The sequence below is a fragment of the Lontra canadensis genome, unplaced genomic scaffold (genome assembly GCF_010015895.1).
Source record: "Lontra canadensis isolate GAN:19392208 unplaced genomic scaffold, GSC_riverotter_1.0 scaffold14, whole genome shotgun sequence".
NCBI lineage: Eukaryota > Metazoa > Chordata > Mammalia > Carnivora > Mustelidae > Lontra > Lontra canadensis.
Genome location: NW_022631008.1, coordinates 24,864,744 through 24,887,517, shown reverse-complemented (window position 1 = coordinate 24,887,517; position 22,774 = coordinate 24,864,744). Strand labels below are relative to the sequence as shown.

The 22,774-nt window shown below is 38.2% G+C and overlaps 1 protein-coding gene across 2 annotated transcripts in view; it reads right to left on the bottom strand.

The window, feature by feature from the left end:
• Positions 1–22,774, bottom strand: part of AFG1L (AFG1 like ATPase) — a 225,537-nt gene that overhangs the window by 50,685 nt on the left and 152,078 nt on the right. For both annotated transcript variants that reach the window (XM_032858264.1, XM_032858265.1), the window contains one exon: positions 8,881–8,963. In XM_032858264.1, coding sequence (XP_032714155.1) covers positions 8,881–8,963 — 83 coding nt within the window. The remainder of the gene's footprint in view (positions 1–8,880; positions 8,964–22,774) is intronic.

Below are 22,774 nucleotides of genomic sequence, written 5' to 3'. Positions count from 1 at the left end.
CTTCTCTCTCTCTCTGCCTGCCTCTCTGCCTACTTGTGATCTCTGTCAAATAAATAAATAAGATCTTTAAAAAAAAAATGCAGTCTACATTTTGAAGAATATATTCCCGTGATGTTATTTAACATATTCCATTGCTCCTTAATATTTCCTGTAAATGGATCAAATTCAGGTTCCATTTCTACTGTAATTATTATAGAACTTAAGATCATTAACTAGTTCCATTAAACGGTGATGGTTTTACAAAATGGTGATATTCTAATTCTTTCACTCTTTTTTCATCTGTTATCTAGAAAACATCTATAAAGATAACCATCCCTCATCAACTATTTTGTTATACTAAAAATCAGTTCTTTTAAAACAGGCAGGAAAGATACTTGATTCTTTTATTTACCTGTTTTCACAATAATGGGTTGGAAACTTACACTACAGATGTGACCATAATGAAGTAACAGGGCCCAGATTTGCCCTCCAACCTTAAATAACTACAAATTGTCTAAACTATATGAAACAATGTTTTTTCAGACACTAGATCACAGAAAGCACAGGACAGTGATCCCTGAGGGAAAGAAAACAAATGAGATGAGCTTCCAGGCTTCAGAAGAGGGAACCTAATCAGATCCCAGTGGTCTCTGCGTTGAGAAAACAGATTCAGAATTTGGGGAGGCCATGGCAGCTAGTTTTTGCAAGGCAGAATACTGAAGAGAGAGATACACACCCAAAGACAAAGGTTCCATGATCTGCAAAGCGTCCCTCACAGGTCTTTGAACTGAATACTTATCTGTCCATGCATGAGAAGAAATGACTCAAGGCCAGAGGCGGGCAATGCCACTGGTGAAGCAGAGCAAAGAACAGGAAAATGGATGACTGTAATTGTCACCAGGAGGCCTGCCATTTGAGTGTCAGAGTGCTCAAAAGTACCCAATGAGAGGACTCTTGGCTTCACTGTCTCCTGTACCCCCAGACCTCTGGAATGGGGTGGTAGTAAGGGGGCGGGGAGAGAGGTTGGGCCAAACAAACAAACAACAACAAAACAGCACTGGAATCACATAGCATTACTCTTGGAGCTCCTAATGGCCAGAAATAGTTCATATTTCCTCCAGTCATAGTAGATAGCCCTACTAACACATGGAGCATCGAGTAGAGTCCTCAGAAGAGTATTACTTCGCTAGTGGGAGTAATTAACCATAGAATAAAGATTACTCTGGTCCCACTTTACAAAGCTTAGCCTTGAAAGGATACAATTATTTCCAAGTGACTTAACTGTGTCCTAGAACAAAGCCCAAATTCACAATATTTGGCCTTCAATAAAAATTAACAGGCATGCAAAGAAGCAGGAGAATATAACTTCTAAAAAGGATAAAAACCCGGAACCTATGTGGCTCAGTTGGTTAGGCATTTGACTCTTGATTTCTGTTCAGGTGGTCATCTCAGGGTCCTGGGATCAAGTCCCATGCCGGGCTCCGCACTCAGTGAGGAGTCTGCTTGAGGATTTTTTTCCCTCTCCTCTGCCCCTCCTCCCACTTGAATACACTCTCCAAAATAAAATAAATAATCTTTAAAAATAAAAAGGATAAAAATCAATCAGTAGGAATAGACCCCAAAATGACATATATGGTAGAATAAAGGGGCAAAGACATTGAAACGGTGATTATAAATATTCTCTGTATGTTCACTAAACTAGAGGAAGGTATGAGGATTTTTTTTCTTAAGATTTTATTTATTTATTTGAGAGAGAGCAAGAGAGAGCAGAGGGAGGACAAGCAGACTCTGGGCTTGATACCAGGATCCCATGAGACCTGAGCCTAAAACAAACGCTTAACCAACTGAGTCACCCAGGCACCCTAGAAGGTATAAAGATATTAAGGACAGAGAAAGAAGATATAACGTCTTCTAGAAGTTGAACTTCTAGAAACAAAAACATACCATGTCTGAGATGAACAGTACATGCGATAGGATTAACAGCAGATTACCCAATGCCAAAGAAACTACCCAAAATGAAATAAGATTGAAAAAAAGATTAGGGGACAAAATGAGCAGAGAATCAGGAAGCTGTGAGACAACATACAGAGGTCTCATATAGGTATAACTGGAGTCCCAGAAATTGGAGAGGGGGAGGAGGGACAAAGTATGTTAAGAAATAAGGAATAAAAACTCTCCAAATTTAATTAAAACTATAAATTCACAGATCCAAGAAGTACAACCAACCTTGAGAAAAAGAAACAAACAAACAAACAAAATCACACCAAGGCACATCATAAACAGACAACTTAAAACCAATAACGAAAAGAAAACTGTAGAAGCAGCTAGTGAAAAGACATCTTATGTAAAGAAGGACAAAGAATGATAGATTTCTCATTAGAAACAATACAAGTCAGAAGTTAATCAAGCAACAATATTTAAAGTACTGAAAGGGAAAAAAAATCTGTCAACCACAAATTTTCTAGCCAGCAAAAATGTCTTTCAGAAATAAAAACAAAAGACTTTAGAGACACATGAGACATATAAACGATGAGAACATTCACCACTAGCAGAATACCACTACAAGAAATGTTAAAGACTTTCAAAAGGAAGGAAAATGAAACCAAATGGAAATTTCAAACTATACAACAGAATGAACGGCATAAGAAATGGTATTCATCTAATGGTATACATATAAATGTAAAAGAATTTTTTTATTTAAAAAAATCTCTAAAAGTTTGTTGACTGTTCAAGCAAAGATAGTAACACCAGGGGCGCCTGGGTGGCTCAGTGGGTTAAAGCCTCTGCTTTCAGCTCAGGTCATGATCCCAGGGTCCTGGGATGGAGCCCTGCATCGGGCTCTCTGCTCAGCAGGGAGCCTGCTTTCCTTCCTCTCTCTGCCTGCCTCTCTATCTACTTGTGTTCTCTGTCAAATAAATTAAAAAAAAAAAAAAGATAGTAACACCATATTGTGTACTATATAACATAAAATACATATAATATTACATAATAAAATACATAATTATATAATAAAATGTAGGACTATAACAGCACAAAGGCCAGGATACTGAAAATGGAAGTACACTGTTGTAGGGTTTTTATATTGTACATCAAGAGGTATAATGTTACTTGAAAGCAGACTATTATAAGTTAAAGATGCTTACTCTAAACTCTGCAGCAACCACAAAAACAAAAACAAGAAGGTATAGTAAATAAGCTAATGTGAGAGAAAACAGAATCTTAAAAATGACATAAGACAGAAAAAGAGGTAAATGGGAAGAAAAGAAAAAAAAATGATATCACCAAATCCAACCATACCAATAAACACATTAAATTTAAATGGTTTGAACAACCCCCCCTTAAAGAAAGAGTATGTCAGATTGCGTAAAAATAAATTCCCGACTATGTCTTGCTCACAAGAAACCATTTTAAGTAGGACACAGATAAGTTAAAAGCAAAAGGATGGGAAAAGATAGATCATGGAAATGTGAATTTTTAAAAAACTGATGTAGCTACATTAATACTAAGCATAGCTTTCAGAGCCAGATGTGCAGAAAAAGCAATCAAAATATGTATAGTGGGAGGGTATAAGCCTCCCTTCTCCCCCACCCACCTACCAACCCAAGAATGACGAAGGTGACCTGATGGGCTCCTTATTCTGATCAGGTGCTACTTTTGTCAGCTAATGGGCCCTGAAAAAACCTTACAACTTCAAATGAAAATATGCTATGTCATCCTCTGTTTTTGTGCCACTATCACCATATAGATATATTTTTATATCCTTTGCTGCTAAACACATTTTACATCCTTTAAATTACATGCTATTTTCCCTTCAATACTATCATTACTCCATTGTGACACCATGAAAACTAGTGTCAGAGTAGGAATAATATGAATGTAATAGACTCTAAAAGATTCATGAGGGAATTCAGGGAATTAAAGGGAAAAGAATATAGGGGACCCATATTTGGCTTTCTACCATAGAATCTTTGTTATAGATGATGAGAGAAAAATTGTTTCAATGGGGTATGCACACAGCTTGCTACAGGACTCTGGGCAGGCAGGAAGATGAAACTGAAACAGTCTAAAAGGAAAGGAACTAGACTTGACAATTTCCATTGACTTGACAAATTTCATTGGCAGATGCTTCAGAGGTTCTCCAGTGGGAACTAGAACAGGAAATGACCGACCGGGTTGGTACTCTAACTGGTAAGAAAAACTAAGACAGACGCTGTAAAGTCCAATGTCTAAGACATAAACACCTGGAATGGTAATGATGGGGGTTGGTGTTGGGGAGAAGGTCCCAAGATGTCCTAGAGACGCTGGTGAACTAGAAATGGGGAACTTCCAGGCAGAAGACAGATGTCTGCCAATGTTTTAGGTATGAAAAAATGTGACAAATGAGTTAAGAAATATTTTTTTAAAGATATTTTTTATTCATTTGACACACAGAGAGAGAGAGAGAGAGAGAGGTCACAAGTAGGCAGAGAGCAGGCAGAGAGAGAGGAGGAAGCAGGCTCCCCACCGAGCAGAGAGCCTGATTCGGGGCTCAATCCCAGGACTCTGAGATCATGACCTGAGCCAAAGGCAGAGGCTTTAACCCACTGAGCCACGCAGGTGCCCCGAGTTAAGAAATATTTTAAATTTTCATTGATCTGGTTCTCTCAGTTGAGGAAGGGGGAGTGTGTAGGGACTACCACAGGAAAGAAACATGAAGTTTTTAATTGTGGGGATGTTTTAACATGTATGAGCTCCAGTCTTTGTTTTCACAGACGTTTCTTCTAAAACAGAGCTGTGTGGTGTTGGCCAGCAAACTTTTTTTTTTTTGTATATTCAAAGATATATTCTCAATAATTATTTTCTGTTTGGGGTAGATATTTCCCAAGTGGAGATTAAGAGTACTTCAAACATGAAACTTCAATAGGTAAAGGTAAAAAGAAACTTCTTTTTGAGATCGGCTCAAAAGACAGGTGAATATATGTACTGTAAAAAGCCAGGCAAAATATGTGAGTATTTGGGCTTTATCTAAAAGTGGTGACAAATTTTTAATCATTTCAGTATGACCCATAGTTCCCACATACATGAAAGTGAAATGGTCTTGAGATAATTTAACTGAAATATTCCATAACTGAATAATAGGTTCAGATATAATTTTGCAGAAGCAGTGGATGACTCAATGGATAAGAGCCAAAAGAAATAAAAGGAGAAAGCCGGGCTTCTTTTAGGTTAAAAATCTGGTCAGTGTCCCTCCCCTATTGGGAGAAACAGTCCAAAATGGGTCTCTCACTCATCTGCGCATCTTGCCAAGCGTGCCAAGAATGCGTGGCCCCAGCCATTTCTCAAGGTTGTGTTTGGCACAAGAAACCTTGAGGGACAAGACAATGTCTCCCTTGAGACAAAAAACAGGATTGCTTACTTCTGGCTATAAAATGATAGATTCCCCAAGCTCAGAGTTCCTGTCCTATACAACAATTCATTGTCTATGAATGTCTATGAAGGTATTCATCTGGGCCCTTGCCAAAACTCCCTGTGCCCCCGACAATGGAACCACAGGGCAAGGAGGGCACGGACACAACATGTTCTCCACACCAAGGGTCATAAAATCCTTTGTCTCTGACCCAGGTCTCTCTTGCTTCTGCCAGCATCCATGAAACAGTAACAGGCAAACCTATTAGCTGGTAAGTTGGGTAAAATCAAATCTAGGCCCAATACCTTCCCCCCATCCCTTCTGGTTCAGTTTAAAGTCTTCCACTGTGGCCGTGGCCTTTGTGCTAGCGGTGGGGTACTTTGAGGGGAGCATGACAAATATATGGTATTAGAATAGGAACCTTCTCCCCACCCCCAAGCCCTACTTCCTTCAACAAACTTAGAAAAAGAACCTATACTACTCGTTCCTGAATGAAAAAGAAAAAGAGAAAAGAACAAGGGAGCGCCCAACATGGTCTGATCTCCTCTCACCATGAAAAACCATAACCCTTCACAAAAGTGACAGCAAAATAGCCTGGGGCAACATCCCATGGACCCCTCAGCAGCAGTGTTTCCTGTCTGAAAAGAGAGTCTCGTTGCATATAGAAAATGAAAACCTCCACTGTCATCAGCCCCCAATTAGAGAACTAATTTGAAGCAGTGAAATTCTCTGGAGGGCATGGGATACGGCCACCACTAGCGAACACCAGGCAGTTCAAAAAAATTACTCATCCAAGCCCCCACCCAAATGCAAACAGGAAGCCCAATACTTAGTTGACCTGCTTAGATTTTGGCAAACCCTATTCCCCACATGGGATGCCTACTGAACCCAATCCACCAAGCAACAAGGAAGAGAATGACATCGTGCTCATGTCTGGGGTGATCATGCAGTTACCACAGAATAAAAAATTGGACAATCACGGGGTGTTTTAATTTCTGCAAAGTTCAGATATCTGGGCTTAAGCTTTCTGTCATTTGTAACCTGCTAAATTTCAAGTTTCTGAGTTTGTTTTGTATGAGATTAAGAACTTCGGATGAGCCAAAAACATCTGGAACTTATTTTATAAAGATACTGTAAGATTTCTACATCTAATGTGATGTAAAACTACAACTAAAATAGATTACATACAAACATATAATGTCACATATGAATTAGTTCTTTTGCAACCCGGACAATCTTATGAACCATAGAAAGTGTTCCCATGTGAACTTTTTGGGTATGTTGTAAGATCTCTGATAATTCTTGATATTATTTGGATTGTGTTTGGCAACATTCTGAATTAGCTTTTGGAAAGTTTGACTAATAAAATACTGAATTAATGAATATTTCTATTTCATTAAAGATCATATGTAGGATTCTGCTTGTATGAAATCCTGAGATAATGCTTCATGTTCCCCCGGAGGGAAGCTAGAATTTTGTTTTTCTTTTCAGACAGCTGGGCGGTGGGCAATGAGATGGACAAAGGAGGAATCTGAACTTGTATGTTCAGGTACGAATTGCCAGATGTTTAGGCAGAGGGTAGTAAAGAGAAACACACGTTGTAATAGTGCAATATATAGTATGGGGCATTAAAATCTGGTATGGGGGAAATTAATTAAGCTTCCCTAAAAGAATAAGAGCAAAAGAAACCTAATTAAATCAGAAATGTTAACATGACCCTAGGAAATTTTCTTTGTCATGAAAGAAGTTCTTCCTAAGGGCTCCTGTGAAACAATATAAATTACAGCCTTAGCAAATAGTATTCTCCCACTCCCGAGGGGATTTTAATTCCTGATTCTCCTCAGGAACACGTATCGGCCTTACCCGCTGAGTGAGCTGTGCCTTTACGTTCTCTAGTTTTGGTTATCCGATTATAGTAAAGCTCTTTTTGCTGTTAAATACACAAACAAAACCTACCTTCCTTGAGGATTAAATGAATACATATATTTTTAAGAAAGTTGATCCAGAGTGCCATTCCTGGACTCTGGGTTACTGTTAGCTGTTGTTTTCCTCCAGTGAGTATTTTAAATACAAACCTGAATTTCATTGTGTTAAAACTGCACTTTAGCAGGAAAAGGAAGAAGCAGCCTCAGGGAGAAGGTCGGAGAGAAAATGGCTATCCTCCCAACAAAAGCAGCTTTCCACATCCTGTAAATTCCACTGAGACCTCTCCAGCAGTAGGAAACAAATCTCATGATGTAGACCCAGACTACCACCAAAACTGAAGGAACTTCCCATTAGGAAAATGTTTTAATTCCTCCACATAAGGATACATTTTGTGGGAAAACAGGGGACAAAGACTGCCCCCTTTGAAAAAGAATGCACAGAATAGTAAGAAGCTAATTTCTAGGTACCACACATTCGGGAATATCATGAAATTGGTAGCAAAGAATCAGGAAAGACTGCAAAAATCAGAAAAATTTTAAAAACCTGCAAATATAAACATAAAAGGAACAGAGGGGGAAAAGTCCAAGCTAAAGCAGAAAGAAGTGTTATAAGAATTTTTTAAAATTATAAAGTACTTTAAAGACAAAGTACTTAAGGGCACATGAAGAACCTTCTATAATAATCATCAGAATCTGAATAATAAACCGAAATTGTCCCCCTTGGTACACTGTAAAGCATGCAATTTTAATTATGTGATTTTTCTAGCTAATTTCTGCTTCAAAAACAGTAAAGTACTTCTGCTTACAAGGTGGCAGAGACAAGAACTTTGCTGAACCTCTTTTGTCATCAAAATTTAAATTAGCAGAAACATGCCTTTGAGTTAAATCACAATTAGCACTTAGACCTATTTATTGAGAACCCACTATGTGCCCAAAGCTGGCAGGATACGCTAAACAGATTACATTTGTAAAGCACTTGTCCCTTTTCAGGTTCTCACAAATGACATTTTAAGACCAACTATTTGTTTGTCAGCATTAGCTGCACGTGCTGAATACATCTATTATTATAAATAGCTCCTACTCAGGAGAGCCTTTGTTTTTAAAGGATAAAATATATCCAGCTGTACTTGTGTATATATATTTTACATAGTTATGTACGGAAGTCAGTCAACAATAATAAATACAACAGACTGTCAAACAAAATAAAACAACAATTTTGGGGGAACCAAAATGGCACATTTGTCAGGAGATGTCCACAAATAATTAATTACTTTCTCACAATAAAGATATTCTCTTAATCCTAGAGTCTCGTAAGAGGATCTCATTACTTTCTAACCATCTGTCATCACTCCTCCCCAAAAAACTAATTAGGGTTTCATCCAATCACACATTATAAATCATGCAAATGTGGATGGCAAAAAACACAGTTTAGAGAAGTTAACATTATAACATTTTGTATTCAAAGAATCACAGGCTTCAGAACTAGCCTTTCCTGCTCTAATAATTACCCTACTTATTTTTCTCATCTTTTCCTGATTAGTTATTCGATATTAAACTTAGAAAATTACATTTAAACAAAGAAAAACTTACAGATAGTAGAGTTTTCCTGCGGCAGGAAGTTCCCTTTTCCGGTAGTCGATCCCAGAATCGAGCTGGACCGTATTACAGTATTTCTGCAACCCAGAAACACAAACAAGTCGTGGCTCAGAATTATGATCTCTTGGCTATCCTTTTTCTTTTTTTAATCTTTGAACTTTTTCCTCAGGAAAACAACGCGTTTAGGACAAAACAAGAGACGTCAAGTAAGAATCATAAAAGTTGAACATTAAATATACATCAAGCCCAAAGAAATCAGTTCAAAAAAGTGAAGATTAGCAGCATGCCTTTCTGAAACTTTGCTGTAACAATGCTAACTGGCAAATTCCCCACCTGATGGCACTACATTAAACATTTTTTTAAACCCCAATTTCTGTTACCATTAAGTAAGAAGCTATCAGAAAAAAATAACTCGTGTGTCTTCAGCATCACAATGGGAGAGAGCTGGGCCTGAACGTCGTAGCCACATTTTAAGCCAAATGCTCTTACTAAAGGGATGTTTTCTGTATACCTGCACTTCACTCGTAAGTGACCACCACTGCCCGTATCCTGTAGAGTCCCCCACCTCCAGCCATCAATGTCTTTAGAGTTCTTTCCTGCTGCAGACCCTCCCTTTAGCTGGAGTCCTGTGCCACCCTTGTCCTTCCACTCTCCCAATCACTCTTTCCTTTCCATCTCCCCCCACCCCGCCCTGCCCAGGCTGCACATGTGCATGGAAACTCACACACCACACACACACACACACACACACACACTGAAATTCCTCCTGTAGAAGCTTATGAACTTTTGCTACACCTATCTCGGTCAGTCGGCTTTCTTTTTAGGGGGAGGGGGGGCATATATATTATATATTATATATTATAGACACATATTCATTCCAGTAAACAATGGTGAGCAAGGTTTTTCAGAACAATTCAAGAAAACATTTACAGGATGATCTTTTTGTTTTCATCCTAAATGAAAATTGCTTTATGAAAATTCATGAGGAAAAAATTGTATTTTAACAACTTCATTACCTTTATTAGTGAAAAACTGCTTTTTTGGGCCAAGGTAATTGTGGCAAACTGTGTTTTCCAAAGATGGCTCCAGTAATCTCCCCATGCCAACATGCTGTGATGTTGCTATCCCAACCATAACGGAGTGGGGTCTGTGCTCCCCCTCCCCCGAACCTTGTGACTAGGCAAGAGGATGCTCTGCGATAGTACCCTATGTGATCATCGAGGCAGCTTCTTACTCGCTAGCTGGAACACTTGCTCCGAACCCGGAGCTGTAAGGTAATCATCAAACTTACTGGAGAGAGCTCAAAGCAGCCTATACAGAGACATGGCCTGGAGGGGCACCGAGATGACATGAAACAGAGGTGTCGTCTGACCAGTCCCCAGCTGCTCCAGGTGTTGCCACTGCGGTCCTAAGGGAGCCGGAATTGCCAGCTGAGGCTTTCTCAAATCCCTAACCCATGGAAACCAGGAGAAATAATGAGGCAATGTTGTTTTAAGCCTCTAATGTCTTCAGTCATTTGTTACACAGCAATAGATAATCTGGGCACACTGGAAATGTGGCAACATTCTTCCTCTCTGAAAGTGCATCTTGGGCTGAACTGAGACCCAAGAGCCGAGGGCTGTTTATCCGCTGCACTGCAGGGAAGAGACTGAGCACAGGGGCAGGGAGAATACATTTCCCCCTTCCGTGCTGCAGCTGCTAAGTGGCTCAAGAAGGGAAAATAGGGCGATCAACCATTCCCCTGGGACTGAGGGGTTTCCCCGGATGCAGGACTGTCGGTGCTCACATCAGGACAGTCCTGGCCAAACTGGGACAGATGATCACTTTAGGAATAACCCAGAAATCTAAACTGGAACGCTGGAGTATTTTGATCCCAGGGTCCTGGGAACGAGCCTAGCGTTGGGCTCCCCGCTCAGCGGGGAGTTGGCTTTTCCTCCCTCCCACAACTTGTGGCCAAGCGCGCATGCGCAAACTCTCTCAAATAATTAAGTAAAATCTTTTAAAAAACGAAATAAAATAATCCCTGATGGTCCTCTAGGGAAGTCTGCAAAACAGGTTTTGAACCATACCTGTGACAAACAACCCTTGGACCTAACAAAGTCATGCCACCCTACAATGCTAGACCCGAGCAGCGGGTGGGCCTCCCTATATAGACCCCCTTGCCCAGCTCACCATTCCAAGTGGCTCAAACCCACTCCCCAGGCCTCTCTCTCGGGCCTGTAACCCATCTCACCAGAAAGGAATACGGTATCGCTCAAATACATGCACACGCATTCCACTCTCCTCTTGCCTCAGATGATCTGTTTTTTTTGTTGTTGTTGTTTTTTGTTTGTTTGTTTGTTTGTTTTTGATTCTTTTTGTTTGTTTTTATGCTATAGCCGTGTATCTCTCTTCTCAACTTTGAGTAATGTACCAAAATTGGGAAAAGAGAGACCTCCTCCCCTTTGCCCAGGCTGTCATTTTGGGGGCCCAGCCACCCAGGACAGGGAGGAGATACTCTTGTTTTAGCTAGCAGTTCAAACTGTCTCCGAGAGAAACCTGTCCGGCCGCCATAAGGGCCGGTATTTCATAAGCTAGTCGTACCACAGACAACACAATAAATAGCACGGCAATATATTCATGTAAGCATATTTACCCAGGCTCTGCATTTCTTTTAAACCACAGTTTATCTTATATGACCCAATATTCCTAATTTAGCCAAAATTTTTTCTTCATTTTTTTGCTATTAAAAAAATAAGACTAATGGAAGTTATACAAGCTTCAATTTCTTTCTGGGTAACTAACTTCTCTCTCATAGGAATGATTAAGCCCTACTGAATGATTGCATTTGTACATTCACTAATCACCACCAAGGAATACCTAATCAGCAGCAAAAAGAACTACAACCAAAGCCCTCAGATTTTAGCTCTTGTCTGAAAAATACTAACACTCCGTTTATACTTTTAAAGAAAAATAAACCTCAAATTTTCAGATTTTATTCACTGAAGCTAAGTTCTTCAGAACACTTTGCAGAAGGATGGAGGAGGGTGAAAGCTAAGCTATTTCCAAGTTGATGAATCTAGTCACAAGGGCATGATTTAATTTCCTAATTTCCAGGGATAGTTGCAAGACTGTGACCTCTTATCACCGTCCAATTGCAATGAATAAAACTAATCAGCTACCAAAAGAAATTTATTTTAAAATAGTTTGTATATTTACATATACAAAGGACAAACACAATTATACAATCTAAAAATGCAATTAGGAAATTTGGGGAGGAAACAGAAGGAGGTGAACACACCCGTGGGAGCATATGCATGAGTGAAAGGCCTTGACTTTGCAAAGAAAAATGTGCTACTAAAAGAACCATTTTCTAGCAGTTTGCATTTTCCTCAAGATCTATTGTGTGTATTTTTAGCAACTATGAATAGTATCATCAGAAAAATAGCCATCTCACAAAATAACTTTATATAGCTTCTAGTCTGGCTTTTCCCTTCCAAGTTGGAACAAAAGAACAATAAATATTGGGGGAAAAATCCTGTAAAACTACAACATATTAACCTTGTAAGCAAAGACTGAAATAATGAAGTCTTGCCTACCTTAAATACTTTATTAAAAAGTGATATTGCTTACAATGGAAAATTTGGAAAAAGAGAAAAAAACACATAACTCAAAGTTTTATGTCTTATCAAAGTGATTATATTGAATAGGAACTTAAAAGATATACACTATTGAAGTTTTGTGACAATACTAAACTGGTCAGTTTTATACATTTTTAATAAGTAAGTGTTAAAGGAAAATATGGTGGAGGCCTTTCTAGTTGCAGGAAATAAAATATTTAAATAACCAAAATCTGTCTTTTAACTTAGTACTTTCAAACCATATCTTTTTAAAAGTGATCCACGCTCATTGTAAAAAATTCCAATACTAAAAGTGTAAAAGTAGAAATGAAAGTCTATCCCCTTCTCAGAAAAAAGTTTGCTTATAGCTGATATCCTTCAAGTTTTTTCTACATGTTCAGAGATGATGATAAAGAAGCTGGGATCTTATTTATACACACAGTTCTAGGCTTAATTCTTTCCAATATCTTTTTTTTTTTTGAAGATTTTTAAAATTTATTTGACAGAGGGAAAGAGATCACAAGTAGGCAGAGTAGCAGGCAGAGAGAGAGGAGGAAGCGGGCCCCCTGCTGAGCAGAGAGCCCGATGATGCGGGGCTTGATCCCAGGACCCTGAGATCATGACCTGAGCCGAAGGCAGAGGCTTAACCCACTGAGCCACCCAGACGCCCTTCTTTCCAATATCTTAAATGTTCTATGAGAGAAATAACTAGATTTAAATATAGGAAAGCTACACTGGCACTGTACTGTTTTGTTTACTAAGAATGTAATTCTATAAGTAAATGACAAGTAAGAGTATAAGAAAGATACTGAGCCAAAAAAGAAAAAAGGAGACTCGGAGGGGAGGGTCTCTTTTTGAGGCAGGACATACATCCAGATATACATGCTGAAGCAGGTGTACATTCTAAGATACCTGCAACAATCACATTTAAAACAATCATGTGTTACCACTTTTAAGCGAAAGCAATGATACATAAAAATTCAACACATGCTACATTTGGACATATTTTTAAGCTTTGTGCGATATAAATATAACATAAATGCAGAAAAGCACACAAGTCATAAATGTCCAGCTCAGACAAGAAACAGAACATTACTAGCACCAGTGAAGTCCCCCCTACTAGCCTCTTCTACCTCTTCAAAGGTAACCAGTACTCTGATTGTAGCGACGCAGGATTTTGCCTCTTTGGGGAATTTTACTTGAGTAGATCCATCCCGTATGTATTCTTTTATGACTGGGCTCCTTTCTGTTTGTGAGATTCACCCATTTGTCTATAGTTACAGTTTGGTGTGTCACATCCACTATGTGAATAAGCCACAATCTATCAACTCATTCTACTGTTGGTGGACATTTGGGTTGTTTCTAGTTACTTGTTCTTTCTAATAATGCAGTCATGAACACGTCTGCACGTGAGTCTTGGCGCACACATGCACATGCTCTTGTTGGATACACACCTAGAAGAGTAACAGCTTGGCCATTGGGTAAGCATCCACTTAGCTTTAGTAAACACTGTCAGGGTTCCAAGGCAATGCGCAACCTACACTCCCAAGTATGTGTTTGCTACTAGTGGAAAGAAATACAGTTGGTTTTTGAATATTCAGCTTATATCCATCAGTCTTAGAAATTCAGTTATTAATGTAATATTTTTTGTATGTTAATTTTTCAGGATGATACTAGAGATGTCCCCTATTTTTGGCAAATATGCTACATTGTTTTATATCACAAAAAATACACACTTATGGTTTAACAAGTTCTCTGTAAATTCAATATCTACTTTGGATTAACTTAACAAACACCGAACACTATATACTGGGTATTTCCCTGGTTCCTAGAAATATAGTAATAAATAAGCTTTTGCTCTGACAGCCAGGTAGAACTCAGACATTTGCCTCAAAGTTACTATTTTCTTCTTCTCCCACTCATGGATCTCATTTTTCAAAGTTGATAAGTTCTTTGCCAATTTCCCAGAAGTGCGATTTTAGCCTATTACTTAATTTCCCCCTCAGTTTTCTCCTCTATAAAATAAAGGAATTGAATTATGATCTCTTTCAGTCTCAAATTCCTTTTTTTTTTTTTTGAGATTTTATTTATTGGGGTCAGTTGGTTAAGTGGCCCACTCGTGATTTCCACTCAAGTCATGACCTCAGGTTTGTGAAATCGAGCCCCCAGTGGGGCTCCATGCTCAGTGGGGAGTCTGCTTGAGATTGTTGCTCTCACTCTGCTCCTCCCCTCACTCGTGCACACTCTCACTTGCAAATAAATAAAATATTTTTAAAAAGATTTCATTTATTATTTGAGAGGGAATGTGCAGGCATGTGCACAAGCAGGGAGAGGAGCAGAGGGGAAGGGAAAGAGAATCCAAGCAGACTCTGCACCAAGTGTGGAGCCCGATGACGGGCTTGATCTCACATCCCTGAGATTATGACCTGAGCTGAAACTGAGAGTCCAACATTTAACCAACTAAGCCACCCACAGCACCCCTCAGTCTAAAATTCTTAATACAATCCTGAAATTCTCACACTTATTACAGCTAAGTTCTTGTTCAGGCTTTTTTAGCTCTGAAGTAGACCCACGCCTCAGAGTCTACCACAAACCACTCTGCCTCCTTTGCTTTCTTGCTCATCTATTCCAAAATATATTAAAAAAATTTTTTTTCCCATTGCCCCACTCCTACTTCCCTGGCTATCCTACTTGTTTCTCATTTAAAACACCCACACCCTACCATCTTAGTAGGTCAGGTTTTATCCCTTCTTTTTATCAAGCAATTTCAGAATTTCTTTTCCCCTCCAAAAAGCAGGAAAGTAAGATACTTTAACCATTGCCAAGTGCTATTATGTCTCACTTGTGTTCACACGTAATAACTTGAACTTACCTCACATAATCCTCAACTAATCATACACAGAGTAATTTTTTACCCCCATTTTACAGTTGAGGAAATTTACGGAGGAGATTACTTTTTTAAAATCACTGCAATGGCCTAAACTGTATTCCAAGCAAATTCGTATGTTAAAGTCCTAACCCCTAGTACTGAAGAGTGTGGCTGTACTTGGAGACAGCCTTTAAAGAGGTGATTACATTAAAATGAGGTCATTAGCATAGGCCCAATTCAATATGACTGGTGTACTCATAAGAGGAGGAAATTAGAACACAGACATGCAAAAGAGGAAGGACCAAGTGAAGGCAGAGGGAAAGACCGGCCATCTGCAAGTCAAGGAGAGAGGCCTCAGGAGAAAACAACCCTGCCAACACCTTGATCTTGGACTTCTAGCCTCCAGAACTGTGAGAAAATACGTTTCTGTTGTTTAAGCCAAGCAGTCTGTAGTATTTTGTCATGAGAGCCCAAGCATACTAATACAATACTAACACTCTTGTAATAAGCATACAGAAAGACATTTTTTAAAAACAGTAAAAAAGGAAAGAACAGTTGTGACATTAAAAAAAAAAAAATGCCAGGACCGAAGCTAAAAAGCACTGCTGTATACACCTGCTTATAATGTGAGCCACACATTGCCTCTTTCTGCAGTGACAGCTGGAGGGGAAAACACAGTAATTTCACAATTCAGAGAGCTCTAGAGAGACCACATAGTTTGTAGGTGACTGAGCCATGATTTGCCCAGGTCACTCCTGACCCCAAATCCGTGACCTTCTCACCATGCCACACTGAGTTATTACACAGTAGCTACAGGATCATTTGTCCTTAGCCTCATACAATTTACATGATTATTTCTTGCTCCCCGATTCCTCCTTCCATATCCCAAGTCAATTACCTCCACACAGCATACATATGCTACTTGCTCTTCTAGAGGTCCATACTGTATGATTCCATTATAGTTTCCTTTAAGTATTTAGTGCAAAACTGTGTACGAGGTATGTTCAACCTATACTAAATTCTATACCCAACTGAATGGTAGTATAGTAGTCTTCCATTATATAGGATATTTTCTATGTTTAAAGTGTCTGCTTAACTCACAGTCCACTATTTTTTTAAAAGATTTTATTTATTTATTTGACAGAGATTACAAGTAGGCAGAGAGGCAGGCAGAGAGAGGAGGAAGCAGGCTCCCTGCCGAGCAGAGAGCCCGATTCGAGGCTCAATCCCAGGACCCTGGGATCATGACCTGAGCTGAAGTCAGAGGCTTTAACCCACTGAGCCACACAGGCGCCCACAGTCCACTATTTCTGTGACCTGTACCTGATCATCTAAACTGATGTTGTCAGTCTTGGAAGGTAAACTCCAAGAGAGCAAGAACTGCCTGCTTAATTAGTCTTTGTCAGAACTCAGCTGAGACAGAAAATTCAGCCAAAGAGTTGTATCTTCCTCCAAGTAAGAGCTTCATCCCATGGCAGGGTTTCTTCAATGACAAAGAGATGAAACCGAGAACACAGCCACATTCATAAAACAAAAGTCCTGAGCTATGCTGATTAGGCTCCTTATGCCCACCACAATCACTCATGTAGCTTGGAAAAGACACAAGTTAACTTTGAGTCTCCTAAACCAAGGCAAATGGCTGGGAAGATGGAAATATCCTGGTTGGGAGACCAGTGGTTCTCAACACTGGCTGCATGTTAGCATTAGCTGGCAATTATTTAAAAAGTACTGATGCCCGGGTCATACTCCCAGACATTTTTGTAGAGGAGGGCTTACATTGGCTGATTCTGTCTGTTTTATTTTAAGCTCCTTAGGTCATTCTAATGAGCTATCAGCATTGAGAACCACTGGCTTAGCCTAAACTGGTCCCACCTGCAGTTGGTCCCATCCAAATCACATGGCTATTACATAGTAGAAGAAAGGTAGAATGAATTTTGGAGAAAACCACCACATTATCCACCATAGGTGATAACTAAAGCCACAGAACCACCCAGGGTTGGTGTTTATGGCCCTAGAATCAAAGAGTCGGAGACTGGTAACATTGATTCCTCTCTTGTTTATGTTGGATAAAATGAGATGAAAAGAAATCACCATTACTTTGCAATGAGGGTAAAGACATAAAAGCATATGAGTTGTCAAAAATAAAAGAAATAGAATACTAAGTAAACGAAAGATTGATAATGTGGATTAGAGAAATATTCTATAACTGAAGTAGTATGATTAGATGAAGAGGACTTGAAATAAATTTCCTTAGGGAAAATAAATATTTGAGAATGTACAGAAAGGACAAGAGACTTGTCCTCATATTATTAATGAAGCTACATTCTTTCTCTTTTTTTAAAGATTTATTTATTTGACAGGTAGAGATCACAAGTAGGCAGAGAAGCCGGCAGAGAGAGAGAGGAGGAAGCAGGCTCCCCGCTGAGCAGAGAGCCTGATGCGGGGCTCGATCCCAGGACCCTGGGATCACGACCCGAGCCAAAGGCAGAGGCTTTAACCCCCTGAGCCACCCAGGAGCTCCTGAAGCTACATTCTCATGCTTTTGAGCACCACTATGATTTGGATCATTCCAATAGTTCTCTGAAATAATGAGTTCCTGGATAATTCACTAAAAATATTTTCCAAAAAGAAGAGGCAAAGCACCAGCATCTGGAGTCATACCTGATCAAACTTAGCAGGGATAGCACTGAAGCCCAGCACAACAGTTGTAGGGTCTTCCTGTCAGTATTTGGAACTCTGAGATGAAACCGTGGCCCTTCAAAAACAAACCTCCACTCTCATCATCTATAGAAGGAAAGGTGAAACATCTGACTGTGGCAACAGCTACTATGTAACCAGAGACCTTGTTCTAAAGGCCAATGACTAACTTCCCCTTCTATAGTCTTTCCCTAAGACATACTGATTCTTAGAAAATATTTGGACTTTAGTATACTAAAGTGTGGTAACTGTCATCTTTAGACTATCAAGAAGTAGGAAATTGTAAAGAACAAGAACGCCTCTGTCAACTTGGTCAAGACCTTAGGTACTGTTAGTAGACTGGTTTCCTGTTAAGACTTAATTTGAATGATCTAAGATACCAATTTGTAACTTAAATAGTTATGTGCCAGGGTGGGGAGCACATCAGAATTGATGAAGTCGCATCCTTACTCTATCACATTGTTTTGGCATATATGGGGTGGAAAACAAAACAAAGAATCCTAACATGTATATGAAGAGATGTTTCTGTTCCTCAAAATAGTGGTAACCCTTGAGACATAGGATGCTACATAGAGTTTATGTGTTTTCTGCTTGTTGTAATAGAAGATGCCTCACTGCCATATATATATGTTTAATCATACAAATGTTATATATAAATGTTTAATCATGGTTATCTTTATATTTTATAAAACTGTCACAAAAGAATAAAAATAACTATAACCACCATTTATTGAGCACTTAATTTTACAACAACCTTTAAAGATAGGACTATTGGCCTCCATTTACCAATGAAGTACTTAAAATTCAGAAAGAGCAAATATTTTGCTCTCTACTTGTCTAGAGTTATTTGGCTCTTAGGGGGCAGAGACTAAACTCAGGTCTGCAGACCATGCACTACACATATCTTCTATGTTCAGAAAAAGACACAGAACAAAATTCACACAGTTCAATAATTCAACCACCCTTAAATATTCCGGCCACCATGATTTTTGCAATAACATGATACTAACTCGGTATGTCCAAGCAATATCCAGTAAAATTCCCAGAGTACCCCACATTAATGCCACATGATTTGTTGTCACTTATTTATTTACACCCTACTGTGCTCTGGGAGGGTACATGTGGCTTCTTTAAAAAAATCACCTTACACTTTGTATATTTAATTTCACCATTTAATTTTCAATGTTATCTAATATACAAGCAAAACCTAATGAGCTTTAATTACACAGAACCATTGACCCAGAAATCCCAATTCTAGGATTCTATCCTTCAAAAACGTTAACTCCTGTGACTAAAAATGCATTTGTAAACAGGTTTTTTAAATCATTATTTGAAAAGAAATATAGTAAACCTAAGTATCCAAAAATAACAGATTAGTTTAAAAATACTAATGACAAAGGTATAAAAGCTGTAAAAAAAAAAAAAAAGGGTATAAAAAAGCACAAGGTTTCTGCCTGGCCCAGAGATTTTTAAAGGGGTTTGATCAGGTAAGGGAGTACAGTGGTCTGCAGCCATTAGTAGAAATACAAAGCAGCCATTTAAAAAAAAAAAAAAAGGAGCTGGAGTTATATCTGATATAAAAAGATTTCCGGGATATCTTGAAGTTATAAAAAAAGCACAAGTCAGATTAAGGTGTAACTATTATCCATTAATTTACAACAAAACTATATGCTTAGGCATATATAGAGATCTGTATGCATATAAATGTACAGAAAAATCCTTGAAAGATACAGATTTTCTTTCAGCTTTATTGGGATATAAATGACATAACATTTGTAAGGTTAAGGTGTACAACTGATAAACTTAACATACTGCAAAATGATTACCTATCATCTCACACAATTACCATATCTTTTTTTATGACCTAACTTAGCAATTTTCAAGCATATAATACAGTATTGTTAACTGTATTCACCATGCTGTGCATTAGATCCCCAAAATTTAATCATTTACAACCAAAAGCTTGTACCCATCTCTCCATTTCTCTCACTCCCCAGCTCCTGGCAACGACCAATCTACTCTCTCCATCTCTATTAGTTCAGCTTTTTTAGATTCCACATATAAGTGATATCAAATGGTATCTTGTTTTTCTCTGACTTATTTCACTTAGTGTAATGCCCTCAAGGCCCATCTATTTTGTCACAAATGGCAGTGTTTCCTTCTCATGGCTGTAGAATATTCCACTGTATGTGTGTGTGCATATATATACGCACACACAGAGACACACCACATCTTTATCCATTCAGCCATTGATGGACACTTAGGTTGTTTCTACACCTTGGCTATTGTGAATAATGCTGCAAAGAACACAGAAGTGCAGATGTCTGTTCAAGATAATGATTACATTTCCTTTGGATATGTACTCAAGTGGAATTGCTGAATCATAGGCTACCTCTACTTTTAATGTTTTTGAAGAATTTCTATACTGTTTTCCCTAGGGGCAGCATCAATTTATAGTCTCACAAATAGTGCACAAGGGTTTCCTTTTCTCCATATCCTTCCCAACATTTATCTCTTGTGATTTTGAGGGTAGCCATTCTAACAGATTGAGGTGACATCTCATTGTGGTTTTGATTTACATTTTCCTGATGATGAGTTATGCTGAACATCTTTTCATGCACGTAAGACCATTTGTAGGTCTTCTTTCGAAAAATGTCTATATGGTTCCTCTGCCCATTTGTTGAAGCCCCCTACTATTATGGTGCTGTTTGTGTATTTCTCTCTCTAGATCTGTTAGTATTTTCTTAATAAACTTAGGTCCTCTGATACTGGGTGCACCTATGGTTGTTATGCCTTCTTGATAAATTGATCCCTTTATTATTATACAGTAGTGTTCTTTGATTCATTGCAGTTTTTAACTTAAAGTCTATCTTCTCTCTTTTTTGATTTAAGTATAGCTATCCCTGCACACTTTTGGTCTCTACTTCCATGGAATTTCTTTTTTTCATCCCTTCACTTTATATCCTTAAAGCTATGTGTCCTTATAGGCAGTACAGAGTTAGGAATTCCTTTTTTTGTTTTTAATCTATCCAGACAATCCATGCCTTTTGATTAGAGAATTTAATCCACTTATATTTAGAGTAATTATCAATAGGTAAGGACTTACAAAGGCCATCTTACTAGTTTCACTCTGGTTGTTTCCTTGTTCCTTTCTTTCTCTCTTGCTGCCTTCCTCTGTGAACAGATAATTTTCCATAGTGGTAGGCTCTGATTCCCTTCTCTTTATCTGTAGTGTATCTACTGCAGTCTTTGTTTTGTGGTTACCACATAAACTTACATAAACTACCTTATGAATATAACAGTATATTTTACACTGACATCAACCTCAATCTCATACAAAAACTCTACCCTTCTACTACCGTTTTTTGTTTTTGATGTCACAATTTAGCCATTTGCATATTGTGTATTCATTAATAAATTATTATAACTATAGTTATTTTTAATACTCTTGTTCTTTAATCTTTATACTTGATTTAAGTAGCTAATGCACCACCATGTTACAAAATTAGACTATTCTGAATTTGACTATACCTTTACTAGTGTATTGTATATTTTCATATTTTCATGTTACTTATTACTGTTCTCATTTCAGTTTGATGAACTTCTTATAAAGTAGGTCTAGTGATGATGAACTCCTTTGACTTTTGTTTGTCTGGATAAGTCTTTGCTATACTTTATTTCTGAAGGATAACTTTACTGAATAGAGTAGTCTTGATTGGCAGGGTTTTGGTTTTTTTTTTTTTTTTAAGTTATATTTGAATATATCATCCTAGCCTCTTCTGGCCTGTAAGGTTTCTGCTGAGAAATCTGATAGTCTTATAGTGTGCTAGTAACAAGTTTCTTTTCTCCTGTTGCTTTTAAGATTCATTGTCTCTGACTTTTGAGTTTTATTATAATGTACCTTGGAAAAAATTCTTTGAGGTTTTTGGATGACCTATAAGCTTTATGAACTTGGATATCCAAATCTCTCCCCAGATTTGGGAAGTTCTCTGCCATTATTTCGTTAAATATACTTTCTCCCCCCTTTTCCCTCTCTTCTCTTTCTGGAACCCCAATAATTCAGATTGTTTCTTCTGCAGGTATCTCATAGTTTATGTAAATTTTCTTCATTCTTTTTGAGCCTTTATTCTTTGTTCTTCTCTGACTGGATAATTTTAAAGTTCCGTCTTCAATCTCACTGATTCTTTTTTCCACTTATTCAAGTCTAATATTGATTGCTTTCAATTGCTTTTATTTTTTTTTTTCATTTCATTAATTGTATTCCTCAGGTTCAGAATTTCCATTTGGTTCTTTTTAAGATTTCTCTTTGTTAAATTTATCATGTTGTTTGTATATGGTTTTCCTGATTCTGTTGCACTATTTTTGTGTGTTTTCCTATAGACATTAAGTTTCCTTAAAACAGCTATTTTGAATTCTTTATGGGGTAAATCCCAGACGCCCATGTCTTTGGGATCAGTTATCGGGAGACAACTGTGATTCCATGATTTTTCATATTCTTTGAACTTTTGTACTATTGTCTTCACATCTGAAGTAGCAGCCCTCCTCCTGTTTTTACTAATAACTTTCAGGAAAGAAATACCTTCCATCAGCCAGCTAGGGATTTTGAGACTTTCTCAGACCTTCTATGAATATATGTGCTCCACAATTATTGCTCTTTCTTGAATTCTTAAGCTTATATGCCTTCTCTCAATCCTGCAATATCCTGAGTCAATAACCTTCCTTT